Consider the following 20314-nt stretch of genomic DNA (forward strand, 5'->3'; position numbering starts at 1 on the left):
AGTGTGCTAAAAAAACGCAGGCGTGCCAGGAAAAAACGGGGAGTGGCTGGCCGAACGCAGGGCGTGTTTGTGATGTCAAACCAGGAACTAAACAGACCGAGGTGATCGCAATCTAGGAGTAGGTCTGGAGCTACTCAGAAACTGCAAGGAATTATTTAGTAGCAATTCTGCTAACCTTTCGATACTAAGCGTTGAAAAGCAGATATAAAGCGGGAAGTGACTCTAACTGGAAGTGTCTGAAAAGATAGAGAAATCTTGGGAGGGTATTAATTTTAATGGTGTTGAGGCGGCCAACCAGGATATGAAGTGAGTCCCCCAAGTCCTGAGATCATGGTGAATTTTCTCTAGATGGGATGAAAGTTAGCCGTGAACAACTGGTCATAACATTTGGTGAGCTGCACACCCAGTTGCTTCAGAGAGCTAGTACGCCAATGGAAGTCGAAGTTACTCAGTAAGTGAAGGAGTATCATGGTGTTAGTGTGTAGGGGGAGAACCTCTGTCTTATCTGAATGACCTTAAAATGAGATAACTGGCCATAGATGCGGAGCCCGGCAATAACTTCAGGAAGGGAAGAAGTAGGATTAGTGATGGTGAGCATGACCTCGTTTGCAAATATATGGTTTACCGGACCAATTTTGATACTAGTGATGTTTGGGTTACTGCGCAACCTAAACGCTAAGGGTTCCATGATCAAGGCAAACAATAGGGGTGAGAGGGGCCAACACTGCTTAGTACAATTAGGAGATTTATTCTGTATTTGTATCTCATATTGGCTTTGTTTGTTTCCACGGCAGACTGTTTTTCTGTGTTAATTTTTTAACTTTTTTAAATATTTTTTTTACAAATGTTACTTTTATTTAGCAGAAGCACACACCCTATTTTTTTCTTGTAAGTTTATTTTAATGTAGCATTACTATTTGTCAAATAATTCAGACTCTAATTTTGACAACTATGTTTTTTGAATGAAACGAGCTTATGTCCATAATACCATATTTAAAAGGTATTAAAAATAATAAACTTTTTCTGAGTTGTTATATTTTGAAATCATGTTTAATAAATGATTTAGAATTATAGCCCTTTCAGACCGCCTGAGGCGGATTGCACCTGGGAGCCTGACACTGAGCTCCCAGGGTACGACCTGCCTCAGGCGCCCAGCCGCCAGTGTAAGCAACCCTGCATCACATGATCTCCAAGTGCCGCCCGTCCACATGCAGTTAACGGGAAACGGATCGTATCGACCTGGCTCTTGTTCACACCGCACAGCAAGCCGGTTTGAACATGTGTTCAACCTGGCACGCTACCTGAGTTGGAATACCGGGTCGCTCGACCCAGTATTTCAACCCTGGCACCTTTCAGACCGCACATGAACACGGGTTATACGCGTTCATGTGCCTATAACCCGTGTTCATGGCTGGCGGTCTGAAAGGGGTATTACAAACACTCAGTACAAGAAAAAAAAAGTTTACACCTGTTGTTGTTGTTAATGATATTAATCTTGTTTTTAATTCCATATGATTAACCATATTTGGCCCATACATATGCAGGCCGATTTCCTATTTTGCCAACTCAGGCAAAATATAGCATATTAAAAATCTACAATTCACTGATCCAGATTATTTTTTTTGGTTGCAATTTACGACAATGGATTACCAACATGTTGGATTTTCCCAAACGCTCAGTTAGTCCTTGGCAAAATGGGAATTGCTCCAGTTGCTGCTTGATGTATGACCCTTTTGTTCTCAGAAAGAATGACCATGTTACCACTCAGTTATGCAGAAAAGATGCAGCCAGGTATCGGAACGGTTATTGCTACTGACCATTTATACATTGCCCAGCACATCAACGTGCTGTCTTACAGATAGCAGTGCAATAATGACAGAGCCGACACCGCCACTGTAATGGGGAAGAAGCGATACCAAGTGATACCACTTCTCCCCCATAACGTGTGCTGATATCACTTCTCCCCCATAACGGAGGCTAATACGTTTACCCCATAGTAATGTGGAGATCTACTTAAATAATTAGTTCTTCTTCAACTGTCAATGGTATCCTAAAACCCTATTATGTCCTGTCATTGTTTTCTCTTACAATGAAAAGTGAGATGTCATGAAAAAACATATCTTCTTTTATAGTTAAGGTGGATGAGACCAATGCCAACACAGTGTTCATTTTGACAAGGGTTTTCAATTTAGTTTTAGTCTAAAGGGGGGTACTCACGGAGCGATATTCTAAGCAATCTGACTAGATTGCTTAGAATATCGGCAGGATCGCTCCGTGTGTAGCCCCCTCGGCGATAGCGATGCGCGGCCCCGCACATCGCTATCGCCGCTGCTAGATTGGCCTGCATGCACGCCAATCTAGCGGGTCGCTCACTTCACCCGCTGGGTGAAGTGAGCGGCCCCCCCGTCTCCCCCCGCACGCTCAGCACAGATCGCGCTGTGCTGAGCGGCAGGAGAGATGTGTGCTGAGCGGTTCGCTCAGCACGCATCTCTCCTTGATCGGCCCGTGAGTACTGGGCTTAAAGGGGAGAACACACTGAGAGATCCGTGCTTAAATTCTAAGCAATCTGACTAGATTGTTTAGAAGTTGAGCACAGATCTCTCCATGTGTATCCCCTACAGCGATGGCAATGCACGGCCCCGTGCATCGCTATCGCCGGTACTAGATTGGCCTGCATGCAGGCACAATCTAGCACAGAGGTTCTCAAACTCGGTCCTCGGGGGCCCACACAGTGCATGTTTTGCAGGTCTCCTCACAGAATCGCAAGTGAAATAATTAGCTCCACCTGTGGACCTTTTAAAATGTGTCAGTGAGTAATTAATACACCTGTGCACCTGCTGGGTTACCTGCAAAACATGCACTGTGTGGGCCCCCGAGGACCGAGTTTGAGAACCTCTGATCTAGCAGGTCGGGTGAAATGAGCGCCCCCTTCCCTTGATCAGCACACAACGCGGCTGTGCTGAGTGGGGGAGAGATGTGTGCTGAGCGGTCTGTGATAGATCGCTCAGCACACATCTCTCCCTATGTGTAAGCTGGCAATACACCAAAAGATTTATTATCTAATCTGTCTGGTTGGAACAAAAATCTGGTATTGGATGGGAGCAAATAATAATTGACCATTTGCTCCCAAACACTGAAAAACAGACAAAAATGGTCAATCAAAAAAATTGGTTAAATCCATTTGATTTAACCAGTTTGTCTGAACGACCATTTTTGTCAGTGTTCCGAAATTTCTGAGTAAATGGTCAATTGTCATTTGCTCCCATCCATTACCAGATTTTCGTTCCAACCAGCCAGATCGGACAATAAATCTTTAGGTGTATGGCCAGCTCTAGTCACTTGCCTAAACTTGCATTTGGTTTATAGTCACATTTTAGCTTTCATTTTTGCTTTGTTTTAGTTAAGATTTAATATCAGAGTTTTAATTTCAGTCTAATTTTAGTCATTGTTTTTAGTCATAAATTTTGCAGCTTAATGTAATGGATTTTGTTGAAGAACATTTCTCAAGTTCTCTTGAGCTGCTTGCATACCTTTTAACTATGTATTTAGTAATCTAGTCTTAGTAGGCTGAGAATGTGTTACATACGAAGTCTAACTTACCGCATTACTTCCATATATCATAAACAAATGGATGCCTTAAGTTTGTTAAAACTCAGTGTCAAAGTGCAATACAATCATATCTCCTTCACAGCAGGTCATTTTTATTTTCTACAAATACCTAGAACATATTATTGTTCTTTAAAAATGTAAAAACTTGCTTCCAGTGTTAACAAAGACTTTTAGTCTTAGTTGCTTTTTTTTAATGCTTTATTTTTTTAGTTAAGATTTAGTCAGTGGATCTCAGTTTTCATTTTAGTCTAATTGTAGTCCTGAAATAAACTGTAGTCGATGTATACTTTTAGTCAAAATGTTTGTAGACAAAATTAACACTGTGGCAGCGAGCTACAGGATTCATATCATTTCATGGCAAATTGGTTAATTGCCAACTAGTTGCTGTTAAAAAATTTAATTTTGTTAAACTTGAGTTATCTGGTAATTCATTGAGTCTTGGGAAAAAGTCATTAGTTTTGTTTTATTTTTTTTATATATATAATCTACTTACAGGTGCAAAGCATTATCCTATTGTGATATAACCACATTTGTTTTCTGTTTAAAAGCTTTGAAGCCAGTGTGTAACATTTGCAGAAAGTTAAAAATCTAACTTTAGTTTTGATTAAAAGGATTTGTTTGGCGTTTCTTGGTTTTTAGAAGTCATGAATGTATTAAGTTTGATGACGATAAAGCATTTGATTTTTTTAATGTAATATGTATGCTTTTATTTACTTTCACATATTTATCAAATTAGTAGATACATTAACCTTTGAAAGGTTTAGTAAAAATGTTGACGAGACGTATCTAAAGATTTAAAACAAATACTAATTTAATAATTAATATTTAATATTTATGTGCCAGATTAGAGCTTCTTTGTGTTGTTTTTTTTTTTTTATTATTGAAAAACAGAAACAAAGAACACTGCGGGGGCATATAATGTGATGCTGAGGTGGCAGATGATGGGGCAGTGGGGGCAGATAGCATGCACAAAACATAATCTTTGGTTGGACTCGTAAGAGAGGCGGGGAACAATTTACATTGAATAGAAGTGGATACAGCCTAACAATTAAATGAGCTAGGAAGAATATAGTAGGTTGGGGTTAGGAAATGTGGAGGCTGCAAAATAGTGAATGTACTTTCAAATAATGGATATTGCATAGAAATGAGGAGGGATATGTACTTTCATGGTTGTTTTGGTCTATCTCACTGCTGTTTCTTCTGTATAAACACACAGTGCCTTTGATTAGTGCCATAATGTATGGTAAATATGCTTTTTGTCTTTGTTTTTAGACTCCTGTTGAAAAGGCCAAAGCAACACTGCAGATGGTTCTCCAAGCTGCCGGTGAGTGATGGTAGATGAAGGTCTACGTTTGTGAGACTGAAATAATTACCGAGCAGAAACTACATTCATTATAAGGATGTATTATGCATTGGCACTGCTGCAAAGTCTATTTGTGTCATTATTTTAAAGAACAAACAAGCTAATTTTAAAGAACAATGAAAAGAAAAGTAACAATTATTTGCATTCTTTTTTGAGACTAGGTTAGCAATGCCGGTCTCTCTGTTGCCCATGTAGTGGGATTTTCCTAACCACATGCAACTTGAACATAATTTCTGCATTAGCCTAAGGTCACGTGCAGCTAGGAAACAGTAACATGGCATTTTCGAGACACTAGGGGGGTATTCAGTTAGTGCCTGATTTTTCGGCTAGCCGAGAAATCTGCAATAATTGCACACAATGGGTGGAGTTCATTTGTTTGAAAGTCAGTTGGGTGTCTGTTTTTTCCTGTCTATTAGATAGGAAAAAACAGACTCCCAACTGACTTTTCAAACAATTGAATACCCCCCAGTGTATTCAATTGCGGGCAGTTGCACCCGTTTTTGAATCCAGTTTCACCCATGCCTATTCATTTTATAGGTATGGCCGAATACTGGCCCAAAAATGGTTAAGACGCCCGTGAATTCGCTAAAACACGTGGATCAGCGGCGAAGATGCCAATCCACATGCTTTTCGCCCATGTCGGATTTTTCAACCAGTCGAAAAAAATTACATGGGCATTGAATAAGTCGAATGTAAATTTGACTTAAAAATGGGCGAAAGTGCAATTTTTTTGACTGCTTGAAAAAACGGCACTTTTTCAACCAGTGTGCCGTGGCACACTAGTGTGTCGCGACCAGTTGCAAGGTGTGCCGCGAAGCCAGAGCAGCTGCCTGAACCTTCAGAGTGAACTGTTAGCCCGGGCTTCTCTTAGAGGATCAGTCGTGCTCCGGACGTGACGTATGCCTTGAAGACGCGGCGGTGTGATATCATAGGTCACGGTTGCTGCGTATCGCCAGCCCACCCGCCTGCATACACATCTTCCAGTTCCCGCCTGCATACACAGCTTTCCTTGCCCACTCTCATCCACACCTGCCCGACCACCTGCTGCTCAGTATTCGCAGCACTCCACTATGAACAACCCCCGCCACTGAGGGACAGGTAGAGGAGGACAGCTGACCGGTAGGGGCTAATATTTGTTATTTTATTTCTCCTGTGGGTAGCAATAGGATTTATGGGGGGAACAATGTGAATAATTCATGTGGAGAGCAATAGAATTTATGTAGGGAGCAATGTGATTGTTTTTTCTGTGTAGGCCAATGTATTTGTGGATTTATTTATTTTTACTATGAGGGCCAATGTGTGTTTCTTGTTTTGTTTTTTCTGTGGGGAACTGTTGGTGTGCCTTGGCAATTTTAAAATATTGTTTGGTGTGCCACGAGTAAAAAAAGGTTGAAAATCACTGCCCTAGATGTTTATAGGTATTGGTATTCAGTTATATATATGATGAACTGTAAATATTTCGAAATAAAAGCAGTTGTTTGGGTACTTTTAGTTACAGTACCTTTACTGCACAAGAACTTCTGCACCACTTTTATTATATTTCTCCATTCCTAACGGTGGTATCACAACAGCACGCACTGCTCGGGGAATGTAGGAGAAACTCTGGCATGTCACTGCACTTATGGCTTATCCATTATGTCAGCTAACAGAGACGTTACTTTATGTATGCCACATATGTGGCTTTATTCGGAAAGTGTTTACTTATAAAAAAAAATCCAAAATTTTTAGGTTGAGTTTGCGTTTGTACCAATATTAAACACAAATAACAATATGAACATATTTTTTTAAATATTTTCCTGTAACTTCCGTTCAAATATTTCTGTTCTCATTCTGATGGGCATTTTAAAAGGGTAAATAAGGGTTGTAACAATGTTTATGTGCTGGTACAGAAAGCTCTGTGTTATAGGCCCTACACACATGCCGATTTTTTGAAAGATATGAACGATCTCGTTCATAAATGAACGAGAACTCGTTCATATCTTTCAGTGTGGAGGCTCCAGTGATGAACGATGCGCGGCCCCGCGCTCGTTCATCGCTGGTCCCCCGTCGGCTGTGCATGCAGGCCAATATGGACGATCTCGTCCATATTTGCCTGCACGTCTATGGAGCCGGGTGACGGGGGGAGTGAAGAAACTTCACTCCCCCCGTCACTGCCCCCCCGCCGCCGGGTCGCCCGTCGGCCGTATCGGCCGTCGGGCACCTCGGCGGCACATCGCCATATGTGTAGGGCCCATTACCTTTGTTGGTTATCGTAAGTACTCAAAATAGTTATATTATTTGTTTAGTCCTCTTTCTCCTCACTGGATGCTTCCATATCTTTGAGAATGTCCATATAACTGAAATCTCTTATTTAGTTGTGTTTAAAAATCTGTTTGTTTTTACATTATCCACAGTAGATTTTTGATACCAGTTTACAGCTGCCATCACAACCAGCATTTCTGTTATCACCTATGCCTTTATTATCCGTGTGTTTTGCATAATGCTGCTTATTTTGCGAGAGATGGCCATATTTCATTGCATAGCGACATCCTCTGGGATGCGTTATTCACTTTTTAATATATAAAGTGGCACTTACAGTGTTTGATATTTTTATTTTTTTTGTTTAGTTTTGACTAATCGTTCTGCTTTTGGCTTAATGCTAAAACAACACTCCTCTCTAAAAGGGATTTTTCTCTGACGTCCTAAGTGGATGCTGGGACTCCGTAAGGACCATGGGGATTAGCGGCTCCGCAGGAGACTGGGCACAACTAAAGAAAGCTTTAGGACTACCTGGTGTGCACTGGCTCCTCCCACCAAGACCCTCCTCCAGACCTCAGTTAGATTCTTGTGCCCGGCTGAGCTGGATGCACACTAGGGGCTCTCCTGAGCTCCTAGAAAGAAAGTATATTTTAGGTTTTTTATTTTACAGTGAGATCTGCTGGCAACAGACTCACTGCAGCGAGGGACTAAGGGGAGAAGAAGCGAACCTACCTAACTGGTGGTAGCTTGGGCTTCTTAGGCTACTGGACACCATTAGCTCCAGAGGGATCGACCGCATGGAACCGGCCATTGATGTTCGGTTCCGGAGCCGCGCCGCCGGCCCCCTTACAGAGCCAGAAGCAAGAAGAGTCCGGAAAATCGGCGGCAGAAGACATCAGTCTTCACCAAGGTAGCGCACAGCACTGCAGCTGTGCGCCATTGCTCCTCATACACACTTCACACTCCGGTCACTGAGGGTACAGGGCGCTGGGGGGGGGGCGCCCTGAGCAGCAATAAAAACACCTTGGCTGGCAAATATATCACATTATATAGCCCCAGAGGCTATATATGTGATAAATACCCCTGCCAGAATCCATAAAAAAGCGGGAGAAAAGTCCGCGAAAAAGGGAGCTATCTCCCTCTGCACACTGGCGCCATTTTCTCTTCACAGTGCAGATGGAAGACAGCTCCCCAGGCTCTCCCCTGTAGTTTTCAGGCTCAAAGGGTTAAAAAGAGAGGGGGGGCACTAAATTTAGGCGCAATATTGTTTATACAAGCAGCTATTGGGGGAAAAATCACTCAGTTATAGTGTTAATCCCTGCATTATATAGCGCTCTGGTGTGTGCTGGCATACTCTCTCTCTGTCTCCCCAAAGGACTTTGTGGGGTCCTGTCCTCAGTCAGAGCATTCCCTGTGTGTGTGCTGTGTGTCGGTACGGCTGTGTCGACATGTGGGATGAGGAAGGTTACGTGGAGGTGGAGCAGAGGCCGATAAATGGGATGTCGCCCCCTGTGGGGCCGACACCAGAGTGGATGGATAGGTGGAAGGTATTAACCGAAAATGTCAACTCCTTACATAGAAGGCTGGATGACGTAAAACAGCTGTGGGACAGCCGGCTTCTCAGCCCACGCCTGCCCAGGCGTCTCAAAGGCCATCAGGGGCTCAATAAAGCGCCCGTTACCTCAGATGGCAGACACAGATGTCGACACGGAGTCTGACTCCAGTGTCGACGAGGTTGAGACATATACACAATCCACTAGGAACATCCGTTACATGATCTCGGCAATAAAAAATGTGTTATGCATTTCTGACATGAACCCAAGTACCACATAAAAGGGGTTTTATTTTTGGGGAGAAAAAGCAGCCAGTGTTTTGTTCCCCCATCAGATGAATGAATGAAGTGTGTAAAGTAGCGTGGGTTCCCCCGATAAGAAACTGGTAATTTCTAAAAAGTTACTGATGGCGTACCCTTTCCCGCCAGAGGATAGGTCACGTTGGGAGATATCCCTTAGGGTGGATAAGGCGCTCACACGTTTGTCAAAAAAGGTGGCACTGCCGTCTTAGGATACGGCCACCTTGAAGGAGCCTGCTGATAAAAAGCAGGAGGCTATCCTGAAGTCTGTATATACACACTCAGGTTATATATACTGAGACCTGCAATTGCCTCAGCATAAATAGTGCTGCTGCAGCGTGGTCTGATACCCAGTCAGATAATATTAATACTCTAAGACAGGGATAATAGTTTGCTAACATAGAGCATATTAAAGACGTCGTCTTAGATATACAGGATGCACAGAGGGATATTTGCCGGCTGGCATCCAGAATTAATGCAATGTCCATTCTGCCAGGAGGGTATTAGAAACCCGGCAGTGGACAGGTGATGCTGCCTATAAAAGGCACATGGAGATTCTGCCTTATAAGGGTGAGGAATTGTTTGGGGATGGTCTCTGGGACCTCGTATCCACAGCAACAGCTGGGAAGAAAAATTTTTACTTCAGGTTTCCTCACAGCCTAAGAAAGCACTGTATTTTCAGGTACAGTCCTTTCGGCTTCAGAAAAGCAAGCGGGTAAAAGGCGCTTCCTTTCTGCACAGAGACAAGGGAAGAAGGAAAAAGCTGCATCAGCAGCCAGTTCCCAGGATCAAAAATCTTCCCCCGCTTCCTCTGAGTCCACCGCATGACGTTGGGGCTCCACAGGTGGAGACAGGTGCGGTAGGGGCGCGTCTCGGGAACTTCAGGGACCAGTGGGCTTGCCCACAGGTGGATCCCTAGGTTCTGCAAATAGTATCACAGGGATACAGGCTGGAGTTCGAGGCGACTCCCCCTCGCCGTTACCTTGACCAGGGTGTCGCTGTTGTGGTGGCTGCAGAGTGCTCATCTTCTAGGGGGCCGCAGATTCGGCATACAGGACTGGGTCCTGGTGACCACGGATGCCAGCCTTCGAGGCTGGGGGGCAGTCACACAGGGAAGAAACTTCCAAGGCTATGGAAAAGTCAGTAGACTTCCCTACACATAAATATTCTGGAACTAAGGGCCATTTACAATGCCCTAAGTCAGGCTAGACCCCTGCTTCAACACCGGCCGGTGCTGATCCAGTCAGACAACATCACGGCGGTCGCTCATGTAAACCGACAGGGCGGCACAAGAAGCAGGATGGCGATGGCAGAAGCCACAAGGATTCTCCGATGGGCGGAAAATCATGTGTTAGCACTGTCAGCAGTGTTCATTCCCGGAGTGGACAACTGAGAAGCAGACTTTCTCAGAAGACACGACCTCCACCCGGGAGAGTGGGGACTTCATCCAGAAGTTTTCCAAATGATTGTACACCGTTGGGAAAGGCCACAGGTGGACATGATGGCGTCCCGCCTCAACAAAAAGCTACAAAGATATTGCGCCAGGTCAGGGGACCCTCAGGCGATAGCTGTGGACGCTCTGGTAACACCGTGGGTGTACCAGTCGGTGTATGTGTTCCCTTCTCTGCCTCTCTTACCCAGGGTAATGAGAATAATAAGAAGGAGAGGAGTAAGAACTATACTCATTGTTCCGGGTTGGCCAAGAAGAGCTTGGTAACCAGAACTCCAAGAAATGATCTCAGAGGACCCATGGCCTCTGCCGCTCAGACAGGACCTGCTGCAGCAGGGGGCCTGTCTGTTCCAAGACGTACCGCGGCTGCGTGTGACGGCATGGCGGTTGAACGCCGGATCCTGAAGGAAATGGGCATTCCGGAGGAAGTTATCCCTACGCTATTTAAAGCTAGGAAAGAAGTGAACGCAAACCATTATCACCGCATATGGTGGAAATATGTTGCGTGCTGTGAGGCCAGGAAGGCCCCAAAGGAGAAATTTCAGCTAGGTCGATTTCTGCACTTCCTACAGTCAGAGGTGACTATGGGCCTAAAATTGGGTTCCATGAAGGTCCAGATTTCGGCTCTATCGATTTTCTTCCAAAATAGAACTGGCTTCACTGCCTGAAGTTTGGACTTTTGTTAAGGGAGTGCTGCATAGTCAGCCCCCGTTTGTGCCTCAAGTGGCAGCGTGGGATCTCAACGTGGTGTTGGATTTCCTGAAGTCGCATTGGGTTGAGCCACAATACCTCACGTGGAAAGTGGTCATGCTGTGGGCCGTGGCGTCGGCCAGGCGTGTATCAGAATTGGCAGCTTTGTCATACAAAAGCTCTTATCTGTATTTTATATGGATAAGGCGGAATTGAGGACTCGTTCCCAATTCCTTCCTAAGGTGGTATCAGTTTTTCATGTGAACCAACCTATTGTGGTGCCTGCGGCTACTTGGGACTTGGAGGATTCCAAGTTACTGGACGTAGTCAGGGCCCTGAAAAGTATATGTTTCCAGGACGGCTGGAGTCAGGAAAACTGACTCGCTATTTATCCTGTATGCACCCAACAAGCTGGGTGCTCCTGCTTCTAAGCAGACTATTGCTCGCTGGATCTGTAGCACGATTCAACTTGCACATGCTGCGGCTGGACTTCCGCATCCTAAATCTGTAAAAGCCCATTCCACGAGGAAAGTGGGCTCTTTTTGGGCGGCTGCCCGAGGGGTCTCGGCTTTACAACTTTGCCGAGCTGTTACTTGGTCGGGTTCAAACATTTTTGCAACAGTCTACAAGTTTGATACCCTGGCTGAGGAGGACCTAGAGTTTGCTCATTCGGTGCTGCGGAGTCATCCGCACTCTCCCGCCCGTTTGGGAGCTTTGGTATAATCCCCATGGTCCTTACGGAGTCCCAGCATCCACTTAGGACGTCAGAGAAAATAAGATTTTACTCACCGGTAAATCTATTTCTCGTAGTCCGTAGTGGATGCTGGGCGCCCATCCCAAGTGCGGATTGTCTGCAATACTTGTTTATAGTTATTGCCTAACTAAAGGGTTATTGTTGAGCCATCTGTTGAGAGGCTCAGTTATATTTCATACTGTTAACTGGGTATAGTATCACGAGTTATACGGTGTGATTGGTGTGGCTGGTATGAGTCTTACCCGGGATTCAAAATCCTTCCTATTTGTGTCAGCTCTTCCGGGCACAGTATCCTAACTGAGGTCTGGAGGAGGGTCTTGGTGGGAGGAGCCAGTGCACACCAGGTAGTCCTAAAGCTTTCTTTAGTTGTGCCCAGTCTCCTGCGGAGCCGCTAATCCCCATGGTCCTTACGGAGTCCCAGCATCCACTACGGACTACGAGAAATAGATTTACCGGTGAGTAAAATCTTATTTTTACATCAAGTTATAAATATTTTTTTTTAAAGTCTAGTGTCAGAAGGTCAACTTTAAAAAAAAAAAAAAAAATCCCAAGCCATTAACTCTAGGAAAATAAGAACATGTATGGGCTATGCGTTTGTTACCTATGTAGGTGGGATAAAATAATGTTGGCATTACACTCCTAGTGTGTTATGCAAGTTTCTATATAACAAATGGGTATGGGTCATTAGGTCGACAAAATTTAGGTCGACAGTCATTAGGTCGACATGCATTAGGTCGTCAGGGTCACTAAGCCAACATCGTCATTAGGTCGACATGAACAAGGTATATATGATTAGAGGAGTAACAAACATTTTGTCCTGCCTTGCAGCACAAAGTGGACACAATGGGGTATATTTACTAAGGTCCCGATTTTGACCGAGATGCCGTTTTTTCTTCAAAGTGTCATTTCGGTAATTTACTAAGCAAAAATCTCGGCAGTGATGAGGGCATTCGTAATATTTTGGAAGTCCTAGGAAAAAATCACGAATCAATACACCATTGGTCAAATACGCCTGCAATTTTGTAGAAATCGGTAATTTACTAAAAAGTGCAAATCACAAACACTGCCGACAATAGCCAAACACTGCCGTGCAGAAATACAATTCGTGAAAAAGTGCTAAAAAAAAACAGACCTGCTTTTTTATCCCGTGTTTGGATAGGCATGCAGGGATCCATGAGATCCGTGCATGTTTATCAGTGGGAAGGGGATGGGAAAGTGTGTATTTTTTGAAAAAAAAATTGCGTGGGGTCCCCCCTCCTAAGCAAAACCAGCCTCGGGCTCTTTGAGCCGGTCCTGGTTGCAAAAATATGGGGGGAAAAATGATAGAGGTTCCCCCATATTTCAACAACCAGCACCGGGCTCTGCGCCTGGTCCTGGTTCCAAAAATACGGGGGACAAAAAGCGTAGGGGTCCCCCGTATTTCTGAAACCAGCACCGGGCTCCACTAGCCAGATACATAATGCCACAGCCGGGGGACACTTTTATATAGCTTCCGGCGGCCCTGGCATTACATAACCAACTAGTCACCCCTGGCCGGGGTACCCTGGAGGAGTGGGGACCCCTTCAATCAAGGGGTCCCCCCCCTCCAGCCACCCAAGGACCAGGGGTGAAGCCCGAGGCTGTCCCCCCCCATCCAAGGGCTGCGGATGGGAGGCTGATAGCCATTGTGTAAAAAAATGAATATTGTTTTTAGTAGCAGTACTACAAGTCCCAGCAAGCCTCCCCCGCAAGCTGGTACTTGGAGAACCAAAAGTACCAGCATGCGGAGGAAAACCGGGCCCGCTGGTACCTGTAGTACTACTACTAAAAAAATACCCCAATAAAAACATAAGACACACACCTTGAAAGTATAACTTTAATACATACATACACACCTCCATATACACATACTTACCTTATGTTCACACGAGGGTCGGTCCTCTTCTCCATGTAGAATCCATGGTGTACCTGTGGAAAAAATTATACTCACATACTCCAGTGTAGAAGCCTCTTCTTCTTGTAATCCATTTGTAATCCAGGTACTTGTCAAAATAAAAAAACGGACACCCGACCTCGCACTGAAAGGGGCCCCATGTTTTCACATGGGACCCCTTTCCCCGAATGCCAGAAACCCCCTCTGACTTATGTCTAAGAGGGTTTCTTCAGCCAATCAGGGAGCGCCACGTTGTGGCACCCTCCTGATTGGCTGTGTGCTCCTGTACTGTATGTGACAGGCGGCACACGGCAGTGTAACAATGTAGCGCCTATGCGCTCCATTGTAATTAATGGTGGGAACTTTGTGGTCAGCGGTGAGGTTACTTTCGGTCACCCGCTGACCACAAAGTTCCCACCATTGGTTATAATGGAGCGCATAGGCGCTACATTGTAACACTGCCGTGTGCCGCCTGTCATACAGTACAGGAGCACACAGCCGATCAGGAGGATGCCACAACGTGGCGTTCCCTGATTGGCTGATGGAACCCACTTAGACATAAGTCAGAGGGGGTTCCTGGCATTCGGGGAAAGGGGTCCCATGTGAAAACATGGGTCCCCTTTCAGTGCGAGGTCGGGTGTCCGTTTTTTTATTTTGACAAGTACCTGGATTACAACTGGATTAAAAGAAGAAGAGGCTTCTACACTGGATTTTGTGAGTATAATTTTTTCCACAGGTACAACATGGATTCTACATGGAGAAGAGGACCGACCCTCGTGTGAACAAAAGGTAAGTATGTGTATATGGAGGTGTGTATGTATGTATTAAAGTTATACTTTCAAGGTGTGTGTCTTATGTTTTTATTGGGGTATTTTTTTAGTAGTAGTACTACAGGTACCAGCGGGCCCGGTTTTCCTCCGCATGCTGGTACTTGTGGTTCTCCAAGTACCAGCTTGCGGGGGAGGCTTGCTGGGACTTGTAGTACTGCTACTAAAAACAATATTCATTTTTTTACACAACGGCTATCAGCCTCCCATCCGCAGCCCATGGATGGGGGGGACAGCCTCGGGCTTCACCCCTGGTCCTTGGGTGGCTGGAGGGGGGGGGACCCCTTGATTGAAGGCTGTGGCATTATGTATCTGGCTAGTGGAGCCCGGTGCTGGTTTCAGAAATACGGGGGACCCCTACGCTCTTTGTCCCCCGTATTTTTGGAACCAGGACCAGGCGCAGAGCCCGGTGCTGGTTGTTGAAATATGGGGGAACCTCTATCATTTTTTTCCCCATATTTTTGCAACCAGGACCGGCCCAAAGAGCCCGAGGCTGGTTTTGCTTAGGAGGGGGGACCCCACGCATTTTTTTTTTTTAATTTAACACTGATTTATTTATTTTTTTAAAGTGCACAATGAAGCCCAGCATGGATCTCTCAGATCCGGCCGAGATTCATTGTATTAAAGTTGGCAGTGTTTTACAAGTCACTCACGTAAAACACTGCCTAAAAAAACGAATGACATCGACATCGGTAAAACCGAAAATGCAGAATACGGCAGCTTAGTAAATTAGTCGTACTAAATTCAAAAAGTTGCATATTTACACTTTCGATGTCATTCGTGATTGAACTTTGACCTCAAACGGAAAATTACGAATCTTAGTAAATTTACCCCAATGTAATGACGCATGGAGGCAAACGTACATCCCAGAAAAAGAATAATAATAGGAAAAGGCAGAGCAATTTGTTGGATAAGTTTTAAATAAATGTTGTTGACCTAATTCAATCGTAAAAAGCTGTCAGTTTGTAAGCAGCTTTCAAATTAATTTAATTTTTTAGTCAGTTAAGTTTTTTTAAATGTTGGTTCACAAACTAGATGTTGTGGCACATTTGGTTGCCTCGGGCACTTGCAGGGGTGTCACGGGTTGGTTGTTCAGAATGTAATCAAATTATTTCTGGTCAATATAATGGGCATAACCAGTGCTTGTGGCTGCCCATCGTAAAACTGTGGACATACAGAAGCAAATCCTGTCCACAACCACATAAGTGAACCTAACATGACATTGAAACGTGCAATAACTTAGCACAGATTTCATACTGAATGTGAAAACTTAAGGCTGTGGGTTTTACTTACCTTAAAAAGTTGGGCAACCTAGTTTGCTGCTAATTGACTTCAACCCGCTGTTATTTCACTTTATGTCTTATGAACAGTGTCCGACTAGGGCATGAGGGGCCCACCAGCTAAATGAAACAGCAAAGGCCCATTGAATGGGTGTGACCAGCTATTTGGTGGGGTCATCAACTTGAGAGGCATGGTTACCCCTTTTTTTGTGAGAAAAATTACTAGTTTTTGCACGAATATAGACTTGGATAAGTACCATGTGTTTTCGCGTCCGCAATCTTGAAAATGGGTCACTTATCAGGGATTTCTTTTCCCTGCCTTGGGCAGGTGAACAAAAATCCCCCAAAACTTATGGGGCTAATTAGATGGCCCCCAGTATATCAATTAGCCATGGTAAATTACCACGACTAATTGGATACCGGCCTTAGTGTATACTAAATGCATCCCTTTAGTATACTGATATGTGCCTTTTTTAATCTAATAATAATCTCTGCCCTTTAATTTTATAACAAAATGTGTACCCCTTTTAGTCTACTATTAATAATGTCTTCCCCCTTTATTAGAATAATTACACTACTCAAAAATTTGTAAAAAAATTATCTGCACGTTTCACCTGTCCAGCTTTATCAAGGAGTCTTAAGTTTTACATATAAGAATACTAAGACTGCCCCATTCTGTTCTCCCAATTTTTGCTCTCTGATGTCCGAGATTAATGAATTAGCAGAAGCCTCCCATCCTTGCAGGGTCCCAGCATCCTTTCTAGCGATGCTCCATTGTCAGGATGGCTTGGTGAAAATGTTCCCTCTGTTCATCACTTACACTACACTTGTTGTAAGAGAAAAGTGTAGATGGGAATGTAAAAAGTGCAGTGGCTTCATCTAAAATTGTTCATACTTTGCTGATCTGCTGAGGACACTGTGTGTGTGTGTGTGTGTGTGTGTGGGGGGGGTGTCAGTAGATAGACTGAAGTGCATTGTCTGCCATAGAGAATGCAGGACACTGTGGGCGTCACCATCACTGCCCCACGGACCTTGTTACTGTTGCCTTCTTGAGCATTCTCTGGATGGACACCTTGCAGTCGGGTGCAGCCACTTTTGCGTCCTCAGGATGCTCCTAAGAGTGCTGCACTTGCCGGTGCTGACATCCACGTCCTCACTGTGCGACATCAGTATGTCTTGTGCTTATGGGGTGGGACTGGCCAGGGCACTCCAGAGCCTTGTTTTGGCACTGTAGACTCTGCCAAACAGTACCTACAGTGCAATAACAGCAACATAGGAGATAAAGAGGAAAATGTCCATCAATAAGAACTGATGTAGTACATTAGATGAACCTACACGTACTGTATCATCTCCATTATTAATAATATTTTTGTTGTAAATCTATACACTTTGGGCCAGATGTAAAGCCGCCCAAGTTTAGCGGCTGTGCAGAATGCCGAACGAACTTGGATGTTGTTTTAAAGGGGTAATCACTTACAAGGCATGGTTTTTCCTTGCACAAGAAAACAGGTGGGTATACCAGCGCTGGCTGAATTACATAAATAGTGAATGGACGGTTGGTTTAAAATTAAAATCTGATTTTATTATCTAAAATAACAAAGAGAATAAAATCCCTTCTCTAAAATATGCAGATGCAAAAATAATAAACAGTACATGGATCATTGCCACCAATAATGTGTATTTATATTGCAATACAAGAGGAGTTCCACTTCTGTACTCCTGTATAGTTCAGGAAACTTGGCTAGGCCACTTTCTCGTGTAAACAGTCGCTAGGTATGCAATGGGTTTACCGGATATGTTGAAGCATAGATCCCATGATGTAGCATCAGCCTTAGGTGGAGTCCAATTATGGCTGGAGGGAAGATCCGGAATTTAAAGTGCTGTAGTGCAAAGTTCCAAAATGGAGCAGGTGTCCAAAGGTGTGCCAAGATGTAGCAGGAGTTAAAATCACAGCAGAGTGGAAAGGCTCAAGCTCTACGCGTCACGCTGGTTTCAGAGCATCCAGCATCCTCAGGAGCAATTTTCCTTGTAGGTGATTGCCCCTTTATAAAAAAAGTCCTATTTCAGTAGACATTCTGCACGGCTGCCTCACATCTATGAAAATCTTTGGGGGTCGATATTTATAGAGATCAGAAACTGATCACTTTTGGCCTAGGATATTTAAATATACAGTGTCCCATTTTTCAAGGTTCTCTGTGGTAGAATCAGAGCTTAAGGAAACTTTTAGGTGGTACGAAGTTAGTGTGATGTAGACTTTATTGATCAGCAATACAGACTAAAGTATCGATAAGGGAAACAGTCCACTTGAACCCGCAATGAGCAGGTGAGTTGTAAACAGAGTACTTGCTGGAAGTCACAAAGGATAGCAGACTGAAGACTTGGCACTTAAAAACACTATTACAATCAATAGTATTAACAGGATACTTCAGACTACTGCAGGAATAACTCAGACTGGAACCGGAGTGTAGGTAACAGGCTGGACCGGAATGTAGGTAGCAGGCTAAACCAGACTGGGACCAGAATGAAGGACCATGGTTGGAGTTATGCAGGCTGGACAAGACTGGAATTGGAGGAGAACAGCAGGTTTGAACCCAAACTGGAACCAGAGGCAACAGCAGGCTTATACCAGACTGGAATCCAAGGTGACAGCAAGCTAGAACCAAACTGAACCCAGAGTGAACAGCAAGCTGAAACCAGACTGGGACTGGAGGAAACAGCAGGCTTAAATCAGACTGGAACCAGAGGGAGCTGCAGCACTGAACACAGGCACGGTAAGCAGACTAAACTGAAGGAAATGGCAATCTAAAATGGTAGCTGCTCAATCATTTTAGTAATACTTCAAGTTCTCAGGTGCATGAAAAGGAGAAGTTCTTCTAAACAAGAAGAAAAAAAAATTCCCATGCACACCAAGTAGTATCGGCAATAAGACTTGAACACTATATGATAATGGAAAATTCAGAGATCTTAGTTGCATATATTGCAAGCTGGGGATATGCAGGCTGGATACTGGCAATATCAAGAACACTCTAGAGTGGATGGGACAGACTATCAGGCATCAGGGTAGAAGCAGCTTGCACAGTTCCAACAAACAGAAGCACACTGAGGAATTATGTTCCACATTGTTCCAACTGTGTGATAGTGACAGGTGCCACCAGAACCGTCTCTAGACTTTTTGGTGCCCTGTGCCAGAGAGAGAGAATTGGCGCCCTGTCCCCCATTTTTCCAATAGGGACATAGGGCCTAATTCAGACCTGATCGCAGCAGCAAAATTGTTCTTTAATGGGCAAAACCATGTGCACTACAAGTGGGGCAAATATAACGTGCAGAGAGAGTTAGATTTGGGTGAGTTATTTTGTTTCTGGGCAGAGTAAATACTGGCTGCTTTATTTTTACACTGCAATGTAGATTTCAGTTTGAACACACCCACCCAAATCTAAATCTCTCTGCACATGTTATATTTGCCTCCCCTGCAGTGCACATGGTTTTGTCCAATAGAGAACAATGGCCCTCATTCCGAGTTGTTTGCTCGCAAGCTGTTTTTAGCAGCTTTGCACACGCTAAGCCGCCGCCTACTGGGAGTGAATCTTAGCTTATCAAAATTGCGAACGAAAGGTTCTCAAAATTGCGAAAAGACTTCTCTGTGCAGTTTCTGAGTAGCTCGAGACTTACTCTGCCAGTGCAATCAGTTCAGTGCTTGTCGTTCCTGGTTTGACGTCACAAACACACCCAGCGTTCGCCCAGGCACTCCCTCGTTTCTCCAGCCACTCCCGCGTATTTCCCAGAAACGCTAGTGTTTTCTCCAACACTCCCATAAAACGGCCTGTTTCCGCCCAGAAACACCCACTTCCTGTCAATCACATTACGATCACCAGAACGAAGAATAAACCTCGTAATGCCGTGAGTAAAATACCTAACTGCATAGCAAATTTACTTGGCGCAGTCGCACTGCGGACATTGCGCATGCGCATTAGTGACTAATCGCTCCGTTGCGAGAGAAAAATAACGAGCGAACAACTCGGAATGACCCCCAATATTGCTGTTGCGATCAGGTCTGAATTAGGCCCTCAAAGCGCATTCCGCATGTGGGTATATATATATATATATATATAGTACTATATATAGTAATTGGCTGTAAAAACAGATGCAGATTTGCATAAAGATGCATATATGCCCGTAACAGCCTTTTCAATTGCAGATACCTGCGTATTGATGCAAAAGCATGCTAATGATGCAAGTCTTCACTACTACCTAACCTCTTGATCACATGACCTTCCATTAATTCCCAACTACAACCTGAACTACTTTCAACTATCACTAAAACCTGATCACATAACCTCAG

General features: G+C 44.2%; 1 protein-coding gene across 4 annotated transcripts in view; it reads left to right on the forward strand.

The window, feature by feature from the left end:
- RSRC1 (arginine and serine rich coiled-coil 1) overlaps positions 1-20314 on the forward strand; it is a 678098-nt gene that overhangs the window by 327025 nt on the left and 330759 nt on the right. For all 4 annotated transcript variants that reach the window (XM_063916134.1, XM_063916133.1, XM_063916131.1 and 1 more), the window contains exon 6: positions 4882-4933. In XM_063916134.1, coding sequence (XP_063772204.1) covers positions 4882-4933 — 52 coding nt within the window. The remainder of the gene's footprint in view (positions 1-4881; positions 4934-20314) is intronic.

The sequence above is a fragment of the Pseudophryne corroboree genome, chromosome 4, assembly GCF_028390025.1.
Source record: "Pseudophryne corroboree isolate aPseCor3 chromosome 4, aPseCor3.hap2, whole genome shotgun sequence".
Classification (NCBI taxonomy): Eukaryota; Metazoa; Chordata; class Amphibia; order Anura; family Myobatrachidae; genus Pseudophryne; species Pseudophryne corroboree.